The following is a 19598-nucleotide window of genomic DNA, read 5'->3' as shown; positions in this document are numbered from 1 at the left end:
GCGTCGCCGCGGCGCTGCTAGCGGCGCTCATGGGGCTGCTGGTGCTGGTGACGGTGCTGGGTAACGCCCTGGTCATCCTGGCGTTCGTGGTGGACCGGCGCCTCCGCACCCAGGGAGATTTCTTCTTCCTCAACTTGGCCGTCGCCGACCTCCTGGTGGGTGAGTGCCGGGGCGGCGGAGGGCCGGGGGAGCGCGGGGCGCCGCGCGAGTCACCACCGGCTGTGTCCGCAGGCGGCTTCTGCATCCCGCTCTACATCCCCTACGTGCTCACCGGCGAGTGGAGGCTCGGCCGGGGCTTGTGCAAGCTATGGCTGGTGGTGGACTACCTGGTGTGCACCGCCTCTGTCTTCAACATCGTTCTTATCAGCTTCGACAGGTTCATCTCTGTCACCAAGGCGGTAAGGGCTGCGCTCCAGGGCACGAACGGCAAAAGCCGCGGTTAGCAAAGAAGCCCAGCACAGAGCAGCTGCAGGAAGGGCTTGCCTGGGTGGTTCTCGTGCCCCTCGGACAGCACAGGAGGTGGGAGCAGCCTCGATACACCCGCTCTGTTCTGGAAGTAGGTTTAGGAACAATTGGCTTTGGCAGAAAGGAGAGTTGTTTTCACTTTTATGCTGCTTTAGAAACTGGCACAGGCTGTACTGCTGCTGTTGAAGCTAGAAGAGCGGAGTTTTCTCATTTCTTCTGCAGTCACACCTTAGAAGAGCTTAGAAAATCATTAGCCGGGTGCAACAGAGCGTTCCCTCAGAACACAGCAACACATCTACTGACAGCCTCCAGTAAAGGCAGAGCTCTGCAACAGGTACTAAGCCCTACCCTGGTGCCCAAACAACACGTTATCTCTGGCATTAGGTCTCATTCTTCTACAAGCAGTTCGTGGCTATTCTTTAGCACCATTTCACTTGTATTTCGTTACAACACTGATTTAGCTTCATTGTTCAATGTAAATCACACTGAGGCAACAATAACTTTTCAGAAAATACTTTTCAGTTAAAAGAAACAACAGCACTTAAACAGTTTGTATGTAGCTTAGTATTTCACCAACTATTTTTTCCAACAGGGAGAAATAAGCAGATTAATTCTCAAATAGTCAACACAACATTCCTTTATTTTCTAAGTTCTGTATTAGCCATGAATTTTACTTTTAGAAACCACACTCATGACTATACACATAATATAAATATATAGACTGGATGGTTTCAGAAACAAACTGTTCATAATAAATGATAGAGTTCAGCCTTTTTGAAACATTTCAAATAAATCATCCATATAAAAATCCCTCCCAAAGCAAAGAGTACAGGATCTGCCTACTGGTGTAGAGCAACATGAGAACACATGAATGAGTTCTAAATTATTCTCTCAGTGGAAGTTTCAAACTTCCTACAGAAGTTGCTAATGATTTCAGGAGCAGTCTTGAAAAGGATTGCAAAAATCAGACCCAATTCAGACAAACTCAGAATTTCTCAGCTGTAGTGCCATACTAACCAAAATAGCGTAAGCCCTGGAGACTAAAATCCACAGACTGGGGCAATGGGCATGAATTCAAGGCTGAGGACTTTATATTCCAAAATATTGTGTCAAAAGTCCCTGGGATTAGCCACTGTAGGGATGGGAAGATGGAATTCCAATTCATTATATGACTTGTCTGGTACACCAGGAAATTAGAATACGAAAACTTAGATGATCTTGAGGTTCTACTATACTACTGCTGATGTGGTTTACTGATTTACTGACATACAACCCTTGTGGCACCTTAGATTCCTGGTTTTCTAAGTAAGAAAAATTATTCATCCTGCAAAGCATTTTGCAGACCACAATACTCTTATCAATCTCACTTGCAGGTAACAGTTCTGTAAGTAATTTGAGACAAAATGAAAATAAGGGTATAAAACAAAAGCTCTTCACCATTTCTTCTTGTGGGCAACTTAAGAAAGAAAAGCTATCTATACAAAGCATCGAAGATCTGCATTCACAGAATAGCCATGCAAGCTCTATTCATTTAATAAATTTTCTAGATGGTTTAATATAGAATACATCAATGAATTTCAAAGAGCTGTCTTTGATAGCTTTGATAAACTGTAAACTTGTGTCATAGCTTATGCAACAGGATACATAAGCAACTAGTAACAGCTAATTCTAGAAATTGCAATGGGTATTTACTCAGAAAAGTTTATTTTTTAGTTTGTAAGGTCTGATACACATTCTCAGAACCTACCCATCACTGTGACAGTATTTCTGAAATACCCATTCTAACAAACATCTTTCCTGTGGTTTTGGTGAGCCTGTAACCCCTACCCCCAAATCAATATATATTATCATCAACCTTCAATAGGTAACAGGTCCACATTCCAAGGTGCCCATGAAACCACTTGAGATGCCATTAATATACGTGACTTGATTTCTTTCTTTCTCAGGTGAGTTACAGAGCACAGAAAGGGAAGACCAGAAATGCAATACTGAAGATGGTCACTGTATGGATCGCTGCTTTTCTTCTCTATGGTCCAGCCATTCTCAGCTGGGAATACATAGCCCAGAAGAGCATCCTTCCAGAAGGAGAATGTCATGCAGAATTCTTCTACAACTGGTATTTTCTAATGATTGCTTCTACCATTGAATTCTTCACACCTTTCATCACTGTTACATACTTCAACCTAAGCATTTACCTCAATATTAGGAAACGTGTATCCCTTAGAAATGAAAACTTATCTCCTGGCCAAGAGGACTCTGAAATGAGTTTCCAAGGGAAAAAAGGGAACACACCGTATTTTTTGTAAAACCTGCTAACAGACAAAAACACAAGAAGAAAGCAACCAGCCTTTCTCCCCTGCAGAAGGCTCCAAGGCTCAGTCTATGTAAATTTGACAGTCAGTCATTAAGTCTGAATGTCAATCAAGACCTTACACCACTTCAGGTGGACATAGAGACCAAACCTCATAGGAACAGTTTCTATAAAACTACAGAAGACACAGGTGACACCACCACGAGAGCAGACACTGCTATGACAAACAGATTTAGACTTACTCGAGATAAGAGAGTAGCAAAGTCTTTAGCAATTATTGTAAGTGTGTTTGGTTTGTGTTGGGCACCTTATACACTTTTAATGATCATCAGAGCAGCTTGCCATGGGCACTGTGTGTTACACGCACTTTATGAGACTTCATTTTGGCTTCTGTGGGTGAATTCAGCCATTAATCCTATTCTGTACCCACTATGCCACATGAGCTTCAGGAAAGCCTTTACCAAACTCCTGTGCCCAAGAAAAGTTAAAATTCATCCTCATATTTTTATGTAAAAAAAAAACCTAGTGAAATTTGTCAGTAAGTACATCTTGCTTTCAGTGGGAACACAAACTGGCCAATATTCATCTGTAAATAGTAAATGCACTGTGCACTGAATATTTAAGGGAACACTGGTGAGTAAATATTTAGGAATGTATAGAATACACTCATCTGCATAGCTGAAGAAATAGCAATCAGTGAAAACAAAGGTAATTTCTCAAAGCACTTTGGGGATTTGCCTACAGTCTACTTTCTGGTGATGATGCTCTAGCACTGAAGAGACAAAAAGGGAATACAAATTTCCTATCCAACAACTGGGGAGTGTCTCATTATTAATATGTTTAAGTAATACTGGTAAGAAATTTAATTGTTTGGATTTGTTATATTTTGCCCCCAGCCACTCTGTAAGGACTTCAAGGTCTTAGCTGCTAAGTGTATGCATTTTGGGGAGGAAATCCCTAATCCCTAACCAACTAATGGTACCCAGGAAAAGCTTGGAACAAGAGGTACCAGAACAGTCAGGCTACCAGAAAAGCTGAACAACTATACCAATAAAGGAACACTGACTTGGGTGGAAAAGTGATTTGTTTCCACCTTCATTAGCGTCTTCTACAGTTTTACAGACACTTAATTCTGAGAACAATTCATAGCTATTGAACATCCACAGTCACCCAGTGCCAAAAGCATCTTAGCACAGCTGATCTTAAAGCTCACAAATTATGAAGTTCATTTTGTAAAATTTCAATAAAGGTAATTACAAACTGTGAAAGAGTTACGACTGTCATCTTAACCAGGAGCATATGGAAATAAGCACTGGCTTATAACATTAGGATAACTGCAGCTGAAGCCACAAAACTATTATTAAGAAGTAATTCCTGAGTTACAAGTACAAGTTACCTTAAGAATTAAACATAGTTTCACAAATATTCTAGGATAAGAGGGCATATTCCAACCATATGAATGTATCTACACGAACATAATAATCACATTTTACTATGAATGCTTCATAACAAAGAATCTGCTTTAATTTTTTCTTAAACAAGGGACAGCATCAACAAATACTGAGTAATGGTATTCAAAACTTTTTTACTTACACCACAAAGCAGATGAGGCCATGAGATTCCCTCCATTCCTCCTCCACCTCCAAACCAGCAGAGCAACAACCTAATTCTTATCTTCTCTGTAATTCTTAGGTTTCCTAGGATTACATTTGTCATTTTCAAAAACAAGCAGTGATACTAAATTATTAGACAATCCAGCAAAGTCTGACTTCCTCATCCAATAAAGCCTATGCCATTTTAATAGCAGTGACCACCTCAAGGAGTGAGGAAGTTCAGTCGGTAGCTTTAGAACACTGCAGTCAGTTAAGGTAAAGAAACAAGATTTCAACAAAGTTTTTAGCAAATGGTATTAATCTACAACTAGATCAGTCTTCACATACCATTGGTAATTGCTCTACTACTCGAATTTCTACAGCTTCATCATTTAATTGCCACATATCTGTTTAGATAGAACTAGAATCTAGTAGGATTCTCCACCACTCTCAAGTCAGAAAAACACTCTGAAGTGTGAGCCTTTCAGCAGAAATTGATTTTGTATGACAGTTTTCTACATCAGGACAGCTAGCACCCTCCTTAGTTGGTCCAGGTTAACCATGCCTTTGTTTTTTTGTCCCTTCAAAGCAGAAGTCCCTTTGCTTTTATCAGAAGGTAGTACTAGGTTCAACAGTGGGCTCTGAACAGACAAAACAACAGGTGTTAATAGCAATTTTATTGTTTCACTGGTGCAAAAATCATGATACTGAATATGAATAAACTGGTGTAATGCATTTTCCCCTAAATTTACAGTAATGAAGGTTATACATATCTATATAGATTGCAATTTCTCTATTTTTATACTATTTGGAACAAAATTATCTTGATAAATACTCCCTGTGCACGGTACTGGCTCTCGCTGAATGTCAGAGCCTTAATATGCAAAATATAGCTTCTGTTTTTGAACATGGCATTTTAAAACTCTCCAAACATGCATTAATATATTCTAGTTTTTAGGGAAAAACATTACACTTAGTCTTAACTTGCATTAAAAGAAAAGCACAAGCAGAACCTGACATACAATAATCCCAAAAGTCTGATGCTCTGTAAGGATCACAGTTTCAGATGACAGTTACTGCCAGTTTAGAACTCTAGTGCCACAGAAGCAACAGCAAACAGACAAGAGAAGTCAAAAAACAGAAGAGCCCTACCATGTCACATAGATTCCAAAGAAAGATTCAGCCATACTAACTGAAGAAACCTGTAGTTGCTGGTCCAACCTTTCAAATCCATTAGAGTACTTAACATAAGTGTTTGAAGTGCCAGACTGAGCACATGAATGTTAACTTGACATTTCTGAAAGGCACAATCTATGAATCTATCTTAAAAAAAAATATGGTATGTAAATGAAAAGAAATAAGTACAGTGCGTATCTTCTTTAAAGAACAAGACCTTCATAGATTGGCCCCTCAGATTCTGGTGATTCCCTCCTCAGACGCAAGTGCTCCAGTGTGTTGTGAAAGTGTTTGTTAATTTGTTCTGTTTCTTCAGTAGATTCGAGGTTTGGAAGATCTTCTCTTATCTTTTGTATGAGTTGATTCAAAACTTGAATTGTCACCTGCAGGAGAAGATATGAGCAACAAAATAATTGACAAGACCTCTGTATAATATTAGTTTTAACAGACTACAGACAGACTTCTCTTGGTATTTGGACAGTTCTCAGAGTTATTATTGATAACATACGCAGACAAACTGCTGGACTCTGTACCTTCTCTTGCTCCTCCTAGAAGGCACAATACTTCAGAATTTTGTGAAAGCTCCCCCCAACTCGCGGAAAAGTGAACAGCCTCTCAAGTGAAGAAACCTATTGATTTGTAACTTAATACAGTATTTTTCTTCACTTCACTCATTACAAATGTTAATAACTTTAAACAAATAAAGCACACAACCAGACCGTCTAGACAACCTGCCTCCTGTAGAAATCAGGATGGTAGCATCAGATTAAGTTATTCTTAGCAACCAACTCACTTAGGAAAGTACAGCTGTCTATGGCACCAAGTTCAGTATTACACAACACCAAAGCACAGAACGCACTGCAGACTGCCACTGTATCAGGGACTGTTCTTACACATGTGCTCAGTGCCTTGAAATATAGTGTTTCACCTCAATCTACAGACCCAACATCTCCAACACTACTGTAGTAGCTGGAAATTAGTTCTGCTGCTGGAAGTTATCAAATCCCTAAAAGTCTCTTCAGACGTTTCTCTCAGAATTACATGATATTTATTAACATCTGTTCTTTACTAAATGGTGACACAGGACCTTCAGAAGTTTACCAGCTACATGCTAACTAAAAAAATGAGTATGCTGCAACCGCTATCTCAGATGTCAGATGCAAAACTTAGGCTGGCATGCAAGACATCACACCAGTTTGAGATTGAAGTCTACACCAATCTTTGGTGGCACTCTCAGCAGTGACCTTGAATAGCTCTAAGAATTTTATTTCCCTTAGTGCATATTAAGTTAAATACCTCTGAAGTTAGATGAAAATACAGTAAGGTGTTAAATCATAGTCAGTTTTGACCTAATAAAAGTAGATGTATCCAAGTCTCACAATTTAAATTCAGAACTAGTTTACAAGTGATTTTCTTTCCGATGTAAGAAAGAAGTTATCTCTACAATGTGGAGAGCGTTGTATTTCACTAGCATACCAAAAATTGATCACTTAGTATTACTATTTAGCACATTAAGCAGACATGATCCAGGGTATAAATGAGTACAGGTATTAGAAAACAGATTTAATGAATAATGCATTTTTACTCACTGCCTCATTTTCCTTTTCGTAAAAATAGATGTATCTATTGAGAATTTCTATGAAAAGCTGGACTTGCAGAGAAGGGTCCATGCACTGATTTGCTATTTTTAAAGCCTTCTTCAGGCACTCCATCACTCTCTTTCCTCCATGAAGCTACAAGGAAAAATAAAGTTACGAGAAATAGAATATAATAATATAATAGAAGAAATAGAATAGGGAGAACTAACATCTCTTCCCTCAACACACAGATAGCATTTCACAGGGGGCACATTACAAAGACAACTGTAGAAAACTAAACAAACTGCAGAAAACCTACCATTAAAACTGTACTCGTCTCGATTTTAACAGTTTGGGTAAGCTTTCTGTAGAGTCAGGCAATGAACATTTGTTGAAAGCCTTCAAGTATCTAACTAAATTCAATTTTGTACACTATGTACACTACAATACATACACTAACACATACTAAAACAAATTTCAAACAAATGTTCGTAAGTACAACAGCTCATTTGGGAAAAGCACCCCTTCTTGCCTTTGAATTCAACAATTTGTACCTTCAGAGTTCATTGATTCACATACAAACAACTACACAGGTATGTAAAATGCAGGCGATTACTCTGAGCCAGCCTTAAGCTATCTGACAATCACAAAATCTTGCGTGGTACTCCCACTTGTAAGCTTGAGGGTTTTTTAATTCTCTATTTACGCACACTGTAAGATTTAGAAGGCTAGAACACATTCCAGCCAAGCCTGCATCACACTGCGTTCACTTCAGAAGCTAGTGCATTCTGAAGGAAGACAAAGCTACATTACTGAGGTAGGATGCGCTGCACTGTGTTCCTTTATTCTTACCTCCTCTCCATTCTTGTCAGTGTTTCGGCCAGACCAGAACAGATGGGCACAAGTACTCACAGCCCGGCACTGGTCTGGTTTCTTAAGGAGCTTAGAGGCTGCCAACGCACACTGAGTCCTCAGAGGCTCATGGTTCTCCTCACTGAAGCACTTCATCCTCTCAAATGTCCCAATTATCAATGTGATTGCAGCCAGCTGTGCCTTTGAATCACTAATTTCATCTTCATACAGAGAGAAAGCCTAATCAGAGAAGAAGGCAAATCTTAATTGTTGCTTCAGAACAATACAAAAAACAAAAATACACTTGCAATAAGAAAAACACAATTGGACATTTCATAGAGACTGTCACCATCTAGTCAAAACCGCAGACTAGAAATGTGTCCTGCAAGAAACAGTTATCGAAGTAGGCACAGAACACACATATGGTTCTCTAATAATCCAGAGACTGAATTTCTCCCTATTTCAGGCATCTGTTCAAATAAGGAACTTCAGTAACAGAAATATTCATTAACAAAGATTCTTTGAAATGCGAAACAGTACAGCAGAAGTTTAAGTGGTAGGTTACTGACCATCAGTCAGGAAAATGTTTACACTGTTGCTGTGTGGACAAAGAGCCTTCAGAAAAAGAATGTACCACTAAAGAAATCTCAAACTTATTTCTAATATAGGCACATAATTGGCACATTGGTCCATCAGAATTGTGCTGTGCCAGAATAGCAACTGATCCACAGTGAGTAAAGACACGGGGTTATCAGTGACTCAGTTTAAGAACATGCATTAGTGGCAGTATGAGAGGAAAGATTAGGACAAGGCCGTAATCCAGATAGCATTAATAAGTCAGTTCTTCATCTAATGCGGGCAAGTGGGAGAAAGGCTCAAGTTATAGGTAAAGCAGACTTGGAAATAATTTAATGACTTTCAACAAAAAGATTGTTATCAGTAAAGACCAGTGAGACAGCTGTGAACAACCACAAATTTTACAGAACTTCCAAGAGAGCCTACGATCAGTACAATATGAGCTACAGGAACTGGAAAATGGTCTTAAAAGCAATGAAAAAGCATTTTATATTGAAAAAGCCAAACTCCTCCTGCAAACCAACTGCATGAGGATGTGGCCACATTGCAACGTAACACGTTGTCAGACTGCGTACTTGAAATATTATCAATGAAGCTCAGTTACACAGAACCCTGGGAAGCAAGAATGAAGTTAAGGAGTTTCTACCTAATAGCATTTGCTGCAGTATTTGATGTTTTAATCACACTAGATTTTGAACATTCAGAAAACTGATCCAAATCTAATTTAAAGGTAGCACAGGACAGTGACAGCAAAGGACAGCTGAACACTTACCTGGGACATGAATTCATAGGCCACAGTTTCATGGTTCTCAAAGCCAATCTCTCCTGCAGCCAGTGCTCCTTGTAGAAAGAGACGAAGAGGTAGCTCTGCCAGCTCTGCTTTGATCAAAGCACTGATGGTCTGATGAGCAAATGAGAAGATTTTCTGGCACTTCTTCTCCCACTTGTCATCCTAGCGAAGTAAGACAAGTTAAAGACTGAACAAGATAGCTATAAGAGAAAAGAATACGAACTGTAGCAAACTCTGTTAAGCACTCCAATCTGTTCCCTTCTGGATGTCAGACAATTACTGAAATGAATGTGGGCTGGTATACGTGGCCCTCACAGTACTGCGTGGATCTCAGCAGGTCTTAACAAAAGAATTGCAAGAGATTTCAAGACACCCAATTTCAAGACTGCTTTTAACAAACAACATTTTTCTTCACTCTATAATCCCACAGTAAGGGGAAATTCATGTTTAAGCTATTACTTTCAATTAGAAAGCGTTTAAGAGATAAAAATTGAAGAAGAGTTGTTTCATTGTAACTTGAGCAGTAGTTAGAAGAGTGCAATCAGCAGAGGACTGTGCAGTCTGCCTTGAGGGGAAAAAAGAAACAATTCAAGCTTTTACACACTATTAGCTGGAGCCAGACAGAATGCTCCCCGCTCCTTTTAAGAAGGGAGCAAAAAGAAACAAGTACACAAAAGATATCCAGAGACCAACTCACCACTTTGGAGTTCTCCTTGTAGCGAAAAGCAAGCTGGTATGCTGCAAAAACCAACGGTGGCAGAGTAAAACGAATACGTTGGTTCCCACCTGCACCAAAGTGTTTTCGAGCAGTATTTAAAATCTAAAAACAGAAGCAGTGGAAGCTTAGAGAATTCTTAAAAAAGAACATCATTTCCATCTACAACAATCTGCACTCCATGGAGCAGGAAGACGTGGAGTCAGTATCAGGTAAGTTACAGTATTTTATAGGTGGTGGTGGGGAAGACATACAAACGGCTTAACATGAATTACATTTGTGCAGTATTTGTAGGCTTTTTGTGCACTGAGTGACAGAACTTTTTCCTGTAACTGCTTAATAAGCAGTAGGCAATGCTCATACTATATTAACTATAGATACATTCTGGATTGGGTAGTGAGACAGAAGTTGCCTGGACTCACATTTAGAACCTGCATCAGATATCTTCTATTCTCAGAATAATACAGACTGCAAAAAAAAGGACCATCCATTCCTACAATAGCATGTAGAAAACTATAAAGCAGTTAAGTTCAACAAAACAAGTCAACCAAATTTCACTCAATGCTTTTGAGATAGATGGTTATATGAAGCAGTTAGAAGGCTAACTAAATTACACCTTAACACACTACTTCTAAGTAAGCAGCTTTTTACACTTTTGCATTATGCTATGCATTGAGTTGGTACTGCCAGAGCAGTGATACTCCAGCTTCCACCTCTAATAAATCATACATAGTAAATAATGCAAAAAACTGACACTTCACAGAGCACACACTCAGAAGCACTAATGCCATACCTTATACTGTTGGTCAGGGTCATCTGAACGCAAGAGGTGAATAAATCTTCCCACAAGACTCTGCTCATCAGCAAAGTCTTCAGGGTCAGGGTCTTCAGCAGGTTGATCTGGCTGATCCTGGATCAGCGTGGATACCAAATTCATGATAGCATCAACCTGTTAAAGGGAACACAAGCTGTTTAAATTTGAGTAATCTATGAATTTAAGTTGTTAGAAACTGGAAGTGTCTTTACAGCCATTCATAGTCCTGACAAAGGACTAAAAACATGTTAACTGTTGATGCTTTAGGACTTACTTGCCTTACACACTGAAGAGTCCCTCTCTGCATAGAGTGACAGAATAATTGTACTGACAAAATTCAGATTCTAGAAGTACTATTCAAACCTTCTTCAGATAAAAGGCCAAACTTCAAGGGAGAAAAATCAAGGTCTTTGTGCAAGCTTAAGAAGTAGTTTCTAGGATGAGGTAAACAAGCTTTGTAAAGACAAGATATCTGAGAACTTGGGCAGAAAAATTATCAAGCCAAATAAAACCTGGGCTAATAAAACGGGGAAGAGAGGAACAGAATCTAAGCATACCCTACCTGAGATCCTTTAGAATGTTGTCAAGTCTTCAAACAGTAGCTTAGATATCTAGAATTTCCATGTAAGTAAGCTTTTATCATACCTGTTCTTGGGACACAATTTCTGTGTTATAATCCAACACGTTGCTAAGCACGTAACAACTCATGCTCTTCCTGGACTCGTAATCAAAGTACTCAAACAGGGGGTGGAAATGTTTTAGTCTCAAAACTGTCAGGATATTATTGTAAGTATCAACAGGGATTTTCAGAAGTCTGGTCAGCTCCTTTGAAACAGCACTGCTTGTTGCAATACTAAAAGAAAATACATGTGAGACCACAATTAATTACTAGTTCACGTACATAGGCAGACGTAAGTCTGCCCCAATACCAAGTCTGATATAGACCATAACAACTAAGCAACCCACTGAAAAGAAGATCAGAAAAATAAAGGCTCAAAACCAGTATCTTGCTCTTTGGGATATTCAGTGGGAATTACAAATTTTAAAGTCACTGACAGCAGGAACAGACTGTGGCTGCAAATTGAGCAGAAGGAAAACTCTAGAGGGCTGTAAGGGTAAGAATAGATAGTGACTACACAAAGCTTGGCATAAACACTGTGCATCTGTACAGCTACATGGGAAGATTTATGCACAGACAAGTAAATCCCGGTGAGTCAGGCTTTCCCCCATTGTAGCTTATCACGAACTTCCACAGCTTGGCTCCTGCACCAAGATGTATAATCTAAACCATGCCTCTTCATCTTACAAAAATATGATGTAGAAGTCAAGATTTGAGGGCAGCTACTACTCCAGAGAGAACGTAATATTTACTTACTGTTCCAGATTAAGTTTATTGAATATTTCTACAGTTGTCTCCAACACCTTATCAACATAGTCAACACGGTCCGGGTAGCACTTCATAGCTAAGTTAATGAGAGAAACTTGCAAGGATACCACATCCTCCGAGGGCATGTCTTGACGAGACTGAAATTTAAGACAGCACTGATCAAAAGCACATAACTTTGCAAAAAGAACAGACTGCATGCAAGAATTCCCAGCATACCTGTATAACAGTAGCAACCTGCTGTGAAAAGATGTCAAACAGTTTGATATCTGCTGGGATACCAGGTCCATCTTCACGATGGGCAAATAAAGCTAACCTGGTAACAACAACAACAACAAAAAAAAAGAACACTGGTCAGAGTAAGATACTAGAAGGAAAAAAAATAAGTTTTAGGTATACATGCAAGTTTTATTAGAAGCAAAAAGGAAATTCATCTGAGTCAGAGGCCATAATCAGCCACCGAGGCTAGTAAATATCCGTCCTAGAAAAGAGTGCTGATAGACAGCAAGATGAAGAAAGAACAATGTACGTTCACAATCTGTGCTCTTCACCTAGCAGTTGATTGTCTGTTCCTTCCAGCAGAGAAAAAGTTACAGAACAGCCGGATGGAACAGCAGATGTTCTGCAGTGGTGTTTAACATCCAATAGCATTTTCAGCTAAAAGGTCTCCAGAGGAGGGAGGGAGAAGAACTGAACTATGACTCAACCACTCCTTGTTTCCAAAAGAATTAGAGATCAACATGTTTGGGATGTCCACTGCCTGTGAAGAGCAAAGTTCAAAGTAAATTTGAAGTGGAGTAGATGACTTTTTTCTCCAAAAAAGCAATGTTAAGAGATAGTTCTACAACATCTTCCAGAGTTTTACTGGATTGCAATCAATGACAAGTAAGGCAAACCACCACCTCTGCAGAAATCAGATAAAAATTAAGAATTATCACTGTAGGAAGTTAACACTTGACTGAAGCTATGACTTGAAGAAAGCTTAGCGTTGCTTCTTTTGCTCTCTAATTGTTAAGAGATTGTTCTTTCCTGAGTTACAGAAACATCTACAGAATATTTAGGAAAAGTCACCTACTTAAAGTTTTTAAGATTATTTCTCACAGAGTTTAAAAACTTAATTCTCCACAAACTTCTGTTCTGAAATAAAGATACGTAAGAACAGGCTTAGGCACCAAAAAAACCTCACTGCCAGGGAAAACACATTAAACTGGTCACATTTTGTCGGGTTGGTAACAAGGTTTTCTAAAGACAAGGAAAATTATTGCCTTTTCTCAAAGGGACAAGATAGGTTCTCCGAACAACTCAAAGTATGAGGCTGACAGGCTTCCACAAATACCATTGTGCTGCAGGCAGATGGCAGCATAATTAAAAGTTGTGAATAGCACAGTAAGTCAAGAAAGATCTCAAAGCAACAAGTCTTTTCAGAAAGATTGCTTAAACAGGAAAGCCTCACAGGAATAGAGGCTAAAGCTTTTCTGCTTTGTTCATTTCCAGTTTCAACTACCTCATGCCAGAAATCAAGATGAGAAATGCAATCAGCAAAACCTGCATGGAACATATCTAAGTCATAACTGCACAGTACTGAACTGCATAATTGTTCCAAACAACAGCAAAACAAAGATTTTCATTACACGCACTGATTCAAATAACTGATAACTCTGCTATCCTTCAGAGTAACATTAGTCCTAAACAAAAAGCTGACAAATTACAAAAGAAGATAATCACACCACCCCACATCTATCCTATCTCTGAATGAGAGGGCTCCAGAAGACACAGCAGGTTCACTGCCACTCAGCTCCTTAATACTGAGTATCTGTAAGTGTAAGGACAGAAAACTTACTGTGGAGGCAATACCAAAGTTGTTCAAGTCCTGCAAATAAATGTGACAGCAGAAGGTACAAAATGAAAGCCTCCATGCAAGAACTACATTGCTACATGATTATATAAAGAATCTAGCAGGAGGTCCCTACAGTAACTGAACTTCCTACAGTGGTATGGATGGACCAGTTATACAAGGGTGTACATTGGTGTGCAAAAGCCAAGAAGGTTTTCTTGAGGCTTCAAGATTATGATCTTATATTAAGTGCATCTTTCTGCAGTAAGTTGTGTTTGTTCCATTCAAGATACAAATTAAAACTTGAGTTTAGATTCCTTCCTTAATATTTTAATTCAGTGCAAGCAGTTAAAAGCAGTATTTCCCCAAAATAAGAATCAAGCAAGTAGTTCTGCTTTCTACCAGTTCTTTTCTAAGAGGCTGTCAAATCAGAATACTGCTGCCACTCTAGTTCAACACCACAAAGGTGGTCAATAACTTGTTTCCTGGCTTCATCTGCTTTTGAAGTTTTAATCTGTCCTTGAAAGTAGGACATATTAGAAGCTGCTAAAGCAGAGTCCAGAGAACAGAAACTACATGAATAATATTCTTCCCAGTCTTAATTGCAGGTGATAAAAATACAGTAAACTTAACTACATGAATAAAATATGAAAAATTGAAAGCTTTCATATGCTAAGAGTTATCATCTGCTTGTGCACGACACACTTAATTTTGAGCCAATTTCCACACCCCCTGGTCACTTACCTGTCAATTAAAGCAATTATTATATTTTTCACATTAACATTTTGGTGCAGCTCAGCACAAGCTCTGAGAAATGGGTTCAAGGTTTGGAGATGAAATTCATCTGGGAAAACCTGAAATTTTAGACCAGTAATCATCAAGTTATTAACTGACTTTGCCCACTATCACACAGCAGTAAAACAAAATAGTCATTGAAAAGCAAATAATCACATATTCAATACGGTTCTATGACTGTTCTAGGGTTTCCCAAACTGATCTTGTCTTACCAAATATGTAAAGCAAAAGATGAATGACAAACTGGTAACTTGAAGGCCTGGCTACCTATCACAATTCTTACTGCAAGCATGGCTGCTCAGATAGCTTACCAACTTCTGCAACAGAAGGAGCACAAAATGGATATCATTGCACTATGTCCACCTGGTGAAAAGTAGCATGCATCAAGCCAATGAGAAAGAGTACCATTGAAAAAATTTTCCAGTTCATAGGGAAGTAGTAAAAATACTCTAAACCTGACTAAAAGCACAGAAATAATTATCCCCATGTTCAAAACCAATAATGCAATTAAGTTTAAGTAGCTCACCTGTATGATACACTCCATGAGGTACTCCTGAGCTAAAGCATCTCTACAGTTTACAACCTGCTCCAATATTCCAGGCAGAACAATCTGTAATAAGAAGAGCAGCCCTGTAGTGTTTTTACAGTCCTGAAGTTTATACTCATAGATGCATTTAATCCAAGTACAGCAGTATTTCTAATATTTCTAACACTTCTTGGTTTTTCTTTACGTAAAGACTTTATCAGAAAGTCTCAATGTTCAGAGAAAAAGTTTTCCGCTCCCAGACAGATGCCTCTTTGGCACATGATACTAATTCAAAACATGCAAGTCTTTTTTAGGCAAGAATATTAGTTTTGCTGACTACCCTTTCACAAAACAAACAATCTTTCCAAACGCTTTGGAAGGCATAACTTAGAAGAAGTTGTGAAGTCTACTACAGAATGCTCTATACGTATCTATGTATCTCTCTTAAACCCACCTATTATTATTATTACTATAGGAATCAGCAAAAACAAGTCAAAACTTCATGCCAACCCTACTGAAAAAGCTTATAGGAAAAATCTATGAGTAAGGTCTTTAGCTTAGCTTCTCAGCACATCACACAGTTTCACTAGCTTTCCAAATTTCAAGTGAAAAGTGGTTTTAGAAGTGTCATGATTACCAAGTTTTTAGCACAGCTGTAACTCTTCCCAAGCTGCTCATCTGGAAGCCTAAACTGGTTTCACATGGGGAAAAAGCAGCAGAAGTTGGAAAGTGTGGACAGTCATCCTACCTGCTTATATCGTTCCACATTAACACCTTCCAGCTGACTGAGGCGAACAAGGTTGGTTCCTACCAGGATTCTCAGTTCTTGCCTTTCCCGCTCTCTCTTTTCTCTGTCCCTACTATGGCCCTGGTGTTGCATTCGCACCCAAAGTTTGTTCATCTCAGCAAAGTTCAGCAGCACAAAGTCCATAGAATCACTTATGTCTCCAGTAGTTTCTTCACTGCAATTGAGAACAAGTTAGGAACATGAAAAGCTTTCTGTCCACCCAGATTTTAAGATAAAAGGTTGGGGAAGCATGTGGTGGGATGTCTAGGTTCATAAGAACAATTCACATTCTCACTTAAATAAGGAAACCTTAAGAATTCCCTTCCCAAATCAACAGAATTCAGTTTTGACAAGAATTTTAAGTTTTAATATACGCTCCCTCCCTAGAAGCGTTCAAGGCTAAGCCGGATGGGGCTTTGTGCAGCTTGGTCTAGAGGGAGGTGTCCCCACCTATAGCAGGAGGGTTGGAACTAGATGACCTTAGAGATTCCTTCCAACCCAAACCATTCTATGATATCCACTTCTTTCAAACCAGAAAAAGTCATGTCACATATGTAACTACGTTCTGTTTAAAAACACTTGTTTTTAAAGTTATGTGCTGTCTTACTCTGCTTGCTCGCCTTCATCTGGTAATATGTTCCTGGTACACTGCAGGAGATAGTTGCGAAGAAAGAGGCCTCTAAGAGGATGCTGTACTCCACGGCACATCTCCACCAGGTCTTTCAAAATATCTTTCCTGGACTGTGGAAACGACTTGACATACACAACACCTACTGTTATTAGGAGATACCTGCAGAAGGCACAGAACAGAACAACAAATTGTCAAATAACACTAAAATACCTTAAAGGCAACAGCCCACTTCAATCCTGACAGCATTACCAAAGCACAGAAAGCAGTTAAATGGCATCCAGGGACTGGGGTGCCATAACTTCAGATATTTTGCTAGCTTTCAATTCCTGCTCTCCTCTGCTACAGAACACAGTAAGTCTGAAAAGCTGATTTACCTCATTACAATTCTTTGCACAAAGAATGCATACATGCTCAGCATGCACAGAGCTATGAATTACTACTTGTCTATACTTACAACACCCTGCAGAACTGGAAAGCAACTCTGGCACAAAGATAAGGTATGTATAACGGTGAAGCATTAAACCTCTTTCACACTGTAGTTTAGCATAAAGGGTGTTATGCTCCCCAGAAATCCTCACACCTGCACTTAGTCCTTCCCATCTCTGTATTAATTAAGCAAGGTGTAGAAGGAACAGCTTAAAAGTAAAAAGAAAAAAAAAAACAAAACCCTTACAATCCTCAGAACATGCAAATATTTGGCTCAGAAGCCTCAACTCCGCAAGCTTTGCTGACTCACGAGAGCACCAGAAGGGTTCATCAAGGAGAAACATAGCCTACATCAAGTAGGTAGGAATAAAACTCAAATGATTATGATGAGGTAGAGACATAGTGGCAGTCATTACTCCTAATTACCCAATCTGCATGAACCTGGTACCCCAGAGACTTTTCCTGGCACCACTGTGAAGGCCAGAAATAATATTTTACTTAGCAACAGAAATTTCTGAAGCCTTTATATGCAGAAGGTCCACTCTAGCCCTACAGTGATACATTTAAAAATAAGCCCTTTAGTATTACCTCCAGCACATTTACTTAAAAACTAAACTTAGAAAGACTAAGCTTTTAAAAGTTATGGAAATTTAGCTTCTTCCTCTCTCTCACACTTGTTACCACTAGGAGACAGATGCTTATTAAGTACCTATCCAGTGTGTAGCTCAAAGACCTAGATCCTCAGCTACAAGTTACCTAACAGGTAGCACCAGAAAAAAATAAATAAATACTAGATGTGCAGTTAATCTCACTGAGCAGAATGGAGTACTTGGTTAGTTTCCTGCTGACCAGCTCTTTACTCCAAGTCTGCTTTATTGCAGTGTCTCCATCTCAGTCACGTGCAAAAATACAATCTTAGCAGGAACAATCTACCTTCTGAAGTTGCACTCTCGGCCTAAATCTCATAGGAATCCACTCTTAAGATATACAGCTGTAACACTTACAAGCAAGTCTTGCTGTCAAGCAAGAATACAGTCCATTATCAGAACTCGTGTGTGACCATTACCTGACATTTTTATTTAAGAAAATGCCAAACATATATACACTTACAGTCTTGGAATAATATTTCCAGCATACTGTACTAGCTCATAAAGGTCTGCCACTTTCCTTCCTTTGGCAAATTCATCTGTCAGGTAGACTTCCAAGTAGTGTAGCTCATCAGAAATTGCCATGTCTTGTTCTCTTAGTTAAGGATTTTAATTGAAAGCATCTACAACAGACCTAGAGAGAAATTTGTTCAATCACACCAAAGAGGAAAGATGCTGTTCAAATACAATCACAGGTTTTAAAGAAGTCAAGCCTAACTAGGTAGCATTCAGAAAAATTCATCACTACTGGCATAAGTGTGCTAAATAAACCCAAACTTCAATTTCCATTCTTAGCATATTAGAAAAGAGCAGGAAATACAAGCAGGAAATACAAGTTAAAACAGCTAACAAGTGAATGTGATGGAACAGAGTATCTAGACTAAGTAAAGGCATACAACATGGTACGGAAGAACAACCTCCTCAACAGCAGGCACAAAGAAAGCAATATTCAAATATATTCACATTCAATTCTCAAATTTCATGAAAAGCCTCCTGTCATACAGGTACAAGACAACAGACAAGTACATAGATTACAGCATCTGACCTTGGGTTAGATTCTGTGGAAACAAAAAGGCAAAGTAAGTTGGTTTTATAGATATTTTTGGATAGCATACAGTAAGCACAACTTTTTATAGAGGTACTACTGTTATAGAACTAGACTCCTGAAGACTCACAGTGGAAAATACAAAAGACATTAAAGACCTTCTTCATACCAAAGGGAAAATAACTTCAAACAGTGAGCAAACAACTGGATATTCTCTTATAATACATCCAGATAACTAACAGAGAAGTGCTAACAAAAATGTGAGAAAAGAGATGGCAACTGAACTACAAACAACAAAAAGTGCAGGTGAACATTTCATTCCAAATTCAGCAACCATTTGTTCCTCTAACCTTCAAAGGATACAGAGCTCATAATAGCTCTTAGGAGATAACATAGAAGTCCGCAGCTCACCAAGCTTGTTGGACGCATGTTTCAAAGCATCCATGAGCTTGTTTTTGTCCTTTAGAGGAGATTAAAAAAAAAAAAAAAACAGTACTATCAACAAATAACTCAAGGAAACCAGAGAATTTAAAACAAACAAAAAAAACCTTAAAGTAATAGGTTTACCTAGAAAAAAACATGACAAGCGTTAAAGTACCTAAAACATACAGGAAAGTTAAAGTTACTAATTACAATTAAATTAAGTATCCAGCTT

General features: G+C 38.8%; 2 protein-coding genes across 2 annotated transcripts in view; one reads left to right on the top strand and one right to left on the bottom strand.

Annotated features, from left to right (window-relative positions):
• Positions 1 to 2: 2 nt before the first annotated feature.
• Positions 3 to 3297, top strand: LOC100551377 (histamine H3 receptor-like; the record flags this gene model as incomplete). Its single annotated transcript, XM_010717772.2, is given in 4 exon segments — positions 3 to 159; positions 232 to 398; positions 2412 to 2739; positions 2742 to 3297. Coding segments are annotated over 4 exon segments (1200 nt in total), but the record flags the coding sequence as incomplete, so codon positions are not given.
• Positions 3298 to 4278: 981 nt separating this feature from the next.
• The window catches only part of VPS35 (VPS35 retromer complex component), a 19829-nt gene continuing 4509 nt past the window's right edge, over positions 4279 to 19598 (bottom strand). Inside the window, exons 2-16 of the mRNA XM_019619741.2 lie at positions 19307 to 19403; positions 18362 to 18485; positions 16802 to 16984; positions 16156 to 16369; positions 15408 to 15491; positions 14831 to 14940; positions 12472 to 12568; positions 12244 to 12392; positions 11514 to 11721; positions 10848 to 11003; positions 10037 to 10159; positions 9322 to 9501; positions 7974 to 8213; positions 7134 to 7277; positions 4279 to 5927 (exon numbers count right to left, since the gene is read on the bottom strand). Of these exons, the coding sequence (XP_019475286.2) occupies positions 5748 to 5927; positions 7134 to 7277; positions 7974 to 8213; positions 9322 to 9501; positions 10037 to 10159; positions 10848 to 11003; positions 11514 to 11721; positions 12244 to 12392; positions 12472 to 12568; positions 14831 to 14940; positions 15408 to 15491; positions 16156 to 16369; positions 16802 to 16984; positions 18362 to 18485; positions 19307 to 19403 (2289 nt within the window). The 3' untranslated portion in view covers positions 4279 to 5747. The remainder of the gene's footprint in view (positions 5928 to 7133; positions 7278 to 7973; positions 8214 to 9321; positions 9502 to 10036; positions 10160 to 10847; positions 11004 to 11513; positions 11722 to 12243; positions 12393 to 12471; positions 12569 to 14830; positions 14941 to 15407; positions 15492 to 16155; positions 16370 to 16801; positions 16985 to 18361; positions 18486 to 19306; positions 19404 to 19598) is intronic.

Source organism: Meleagris gallopavo, chromosome 13 (assembly GCF_000146605.3).
Source record: "Meleagris gallopavo isolate NT-WF06-2002-E0010 breed Aviagen turkey brand Nicholas breeding stock chromosome 13, Turkey_5.1, whole genome shotgun sequence".
Taxonomy (NCBI): Eukaryota; Metazoa; Chordata; class Aves; order Galliformes; family Phasianidae; genus Meleagris; species Meleagris gallopavo.
Note: the sequence above shows the minus strand (reverse complement) of the source record. Positions and strands in the feature narration are given on the sequence as shown.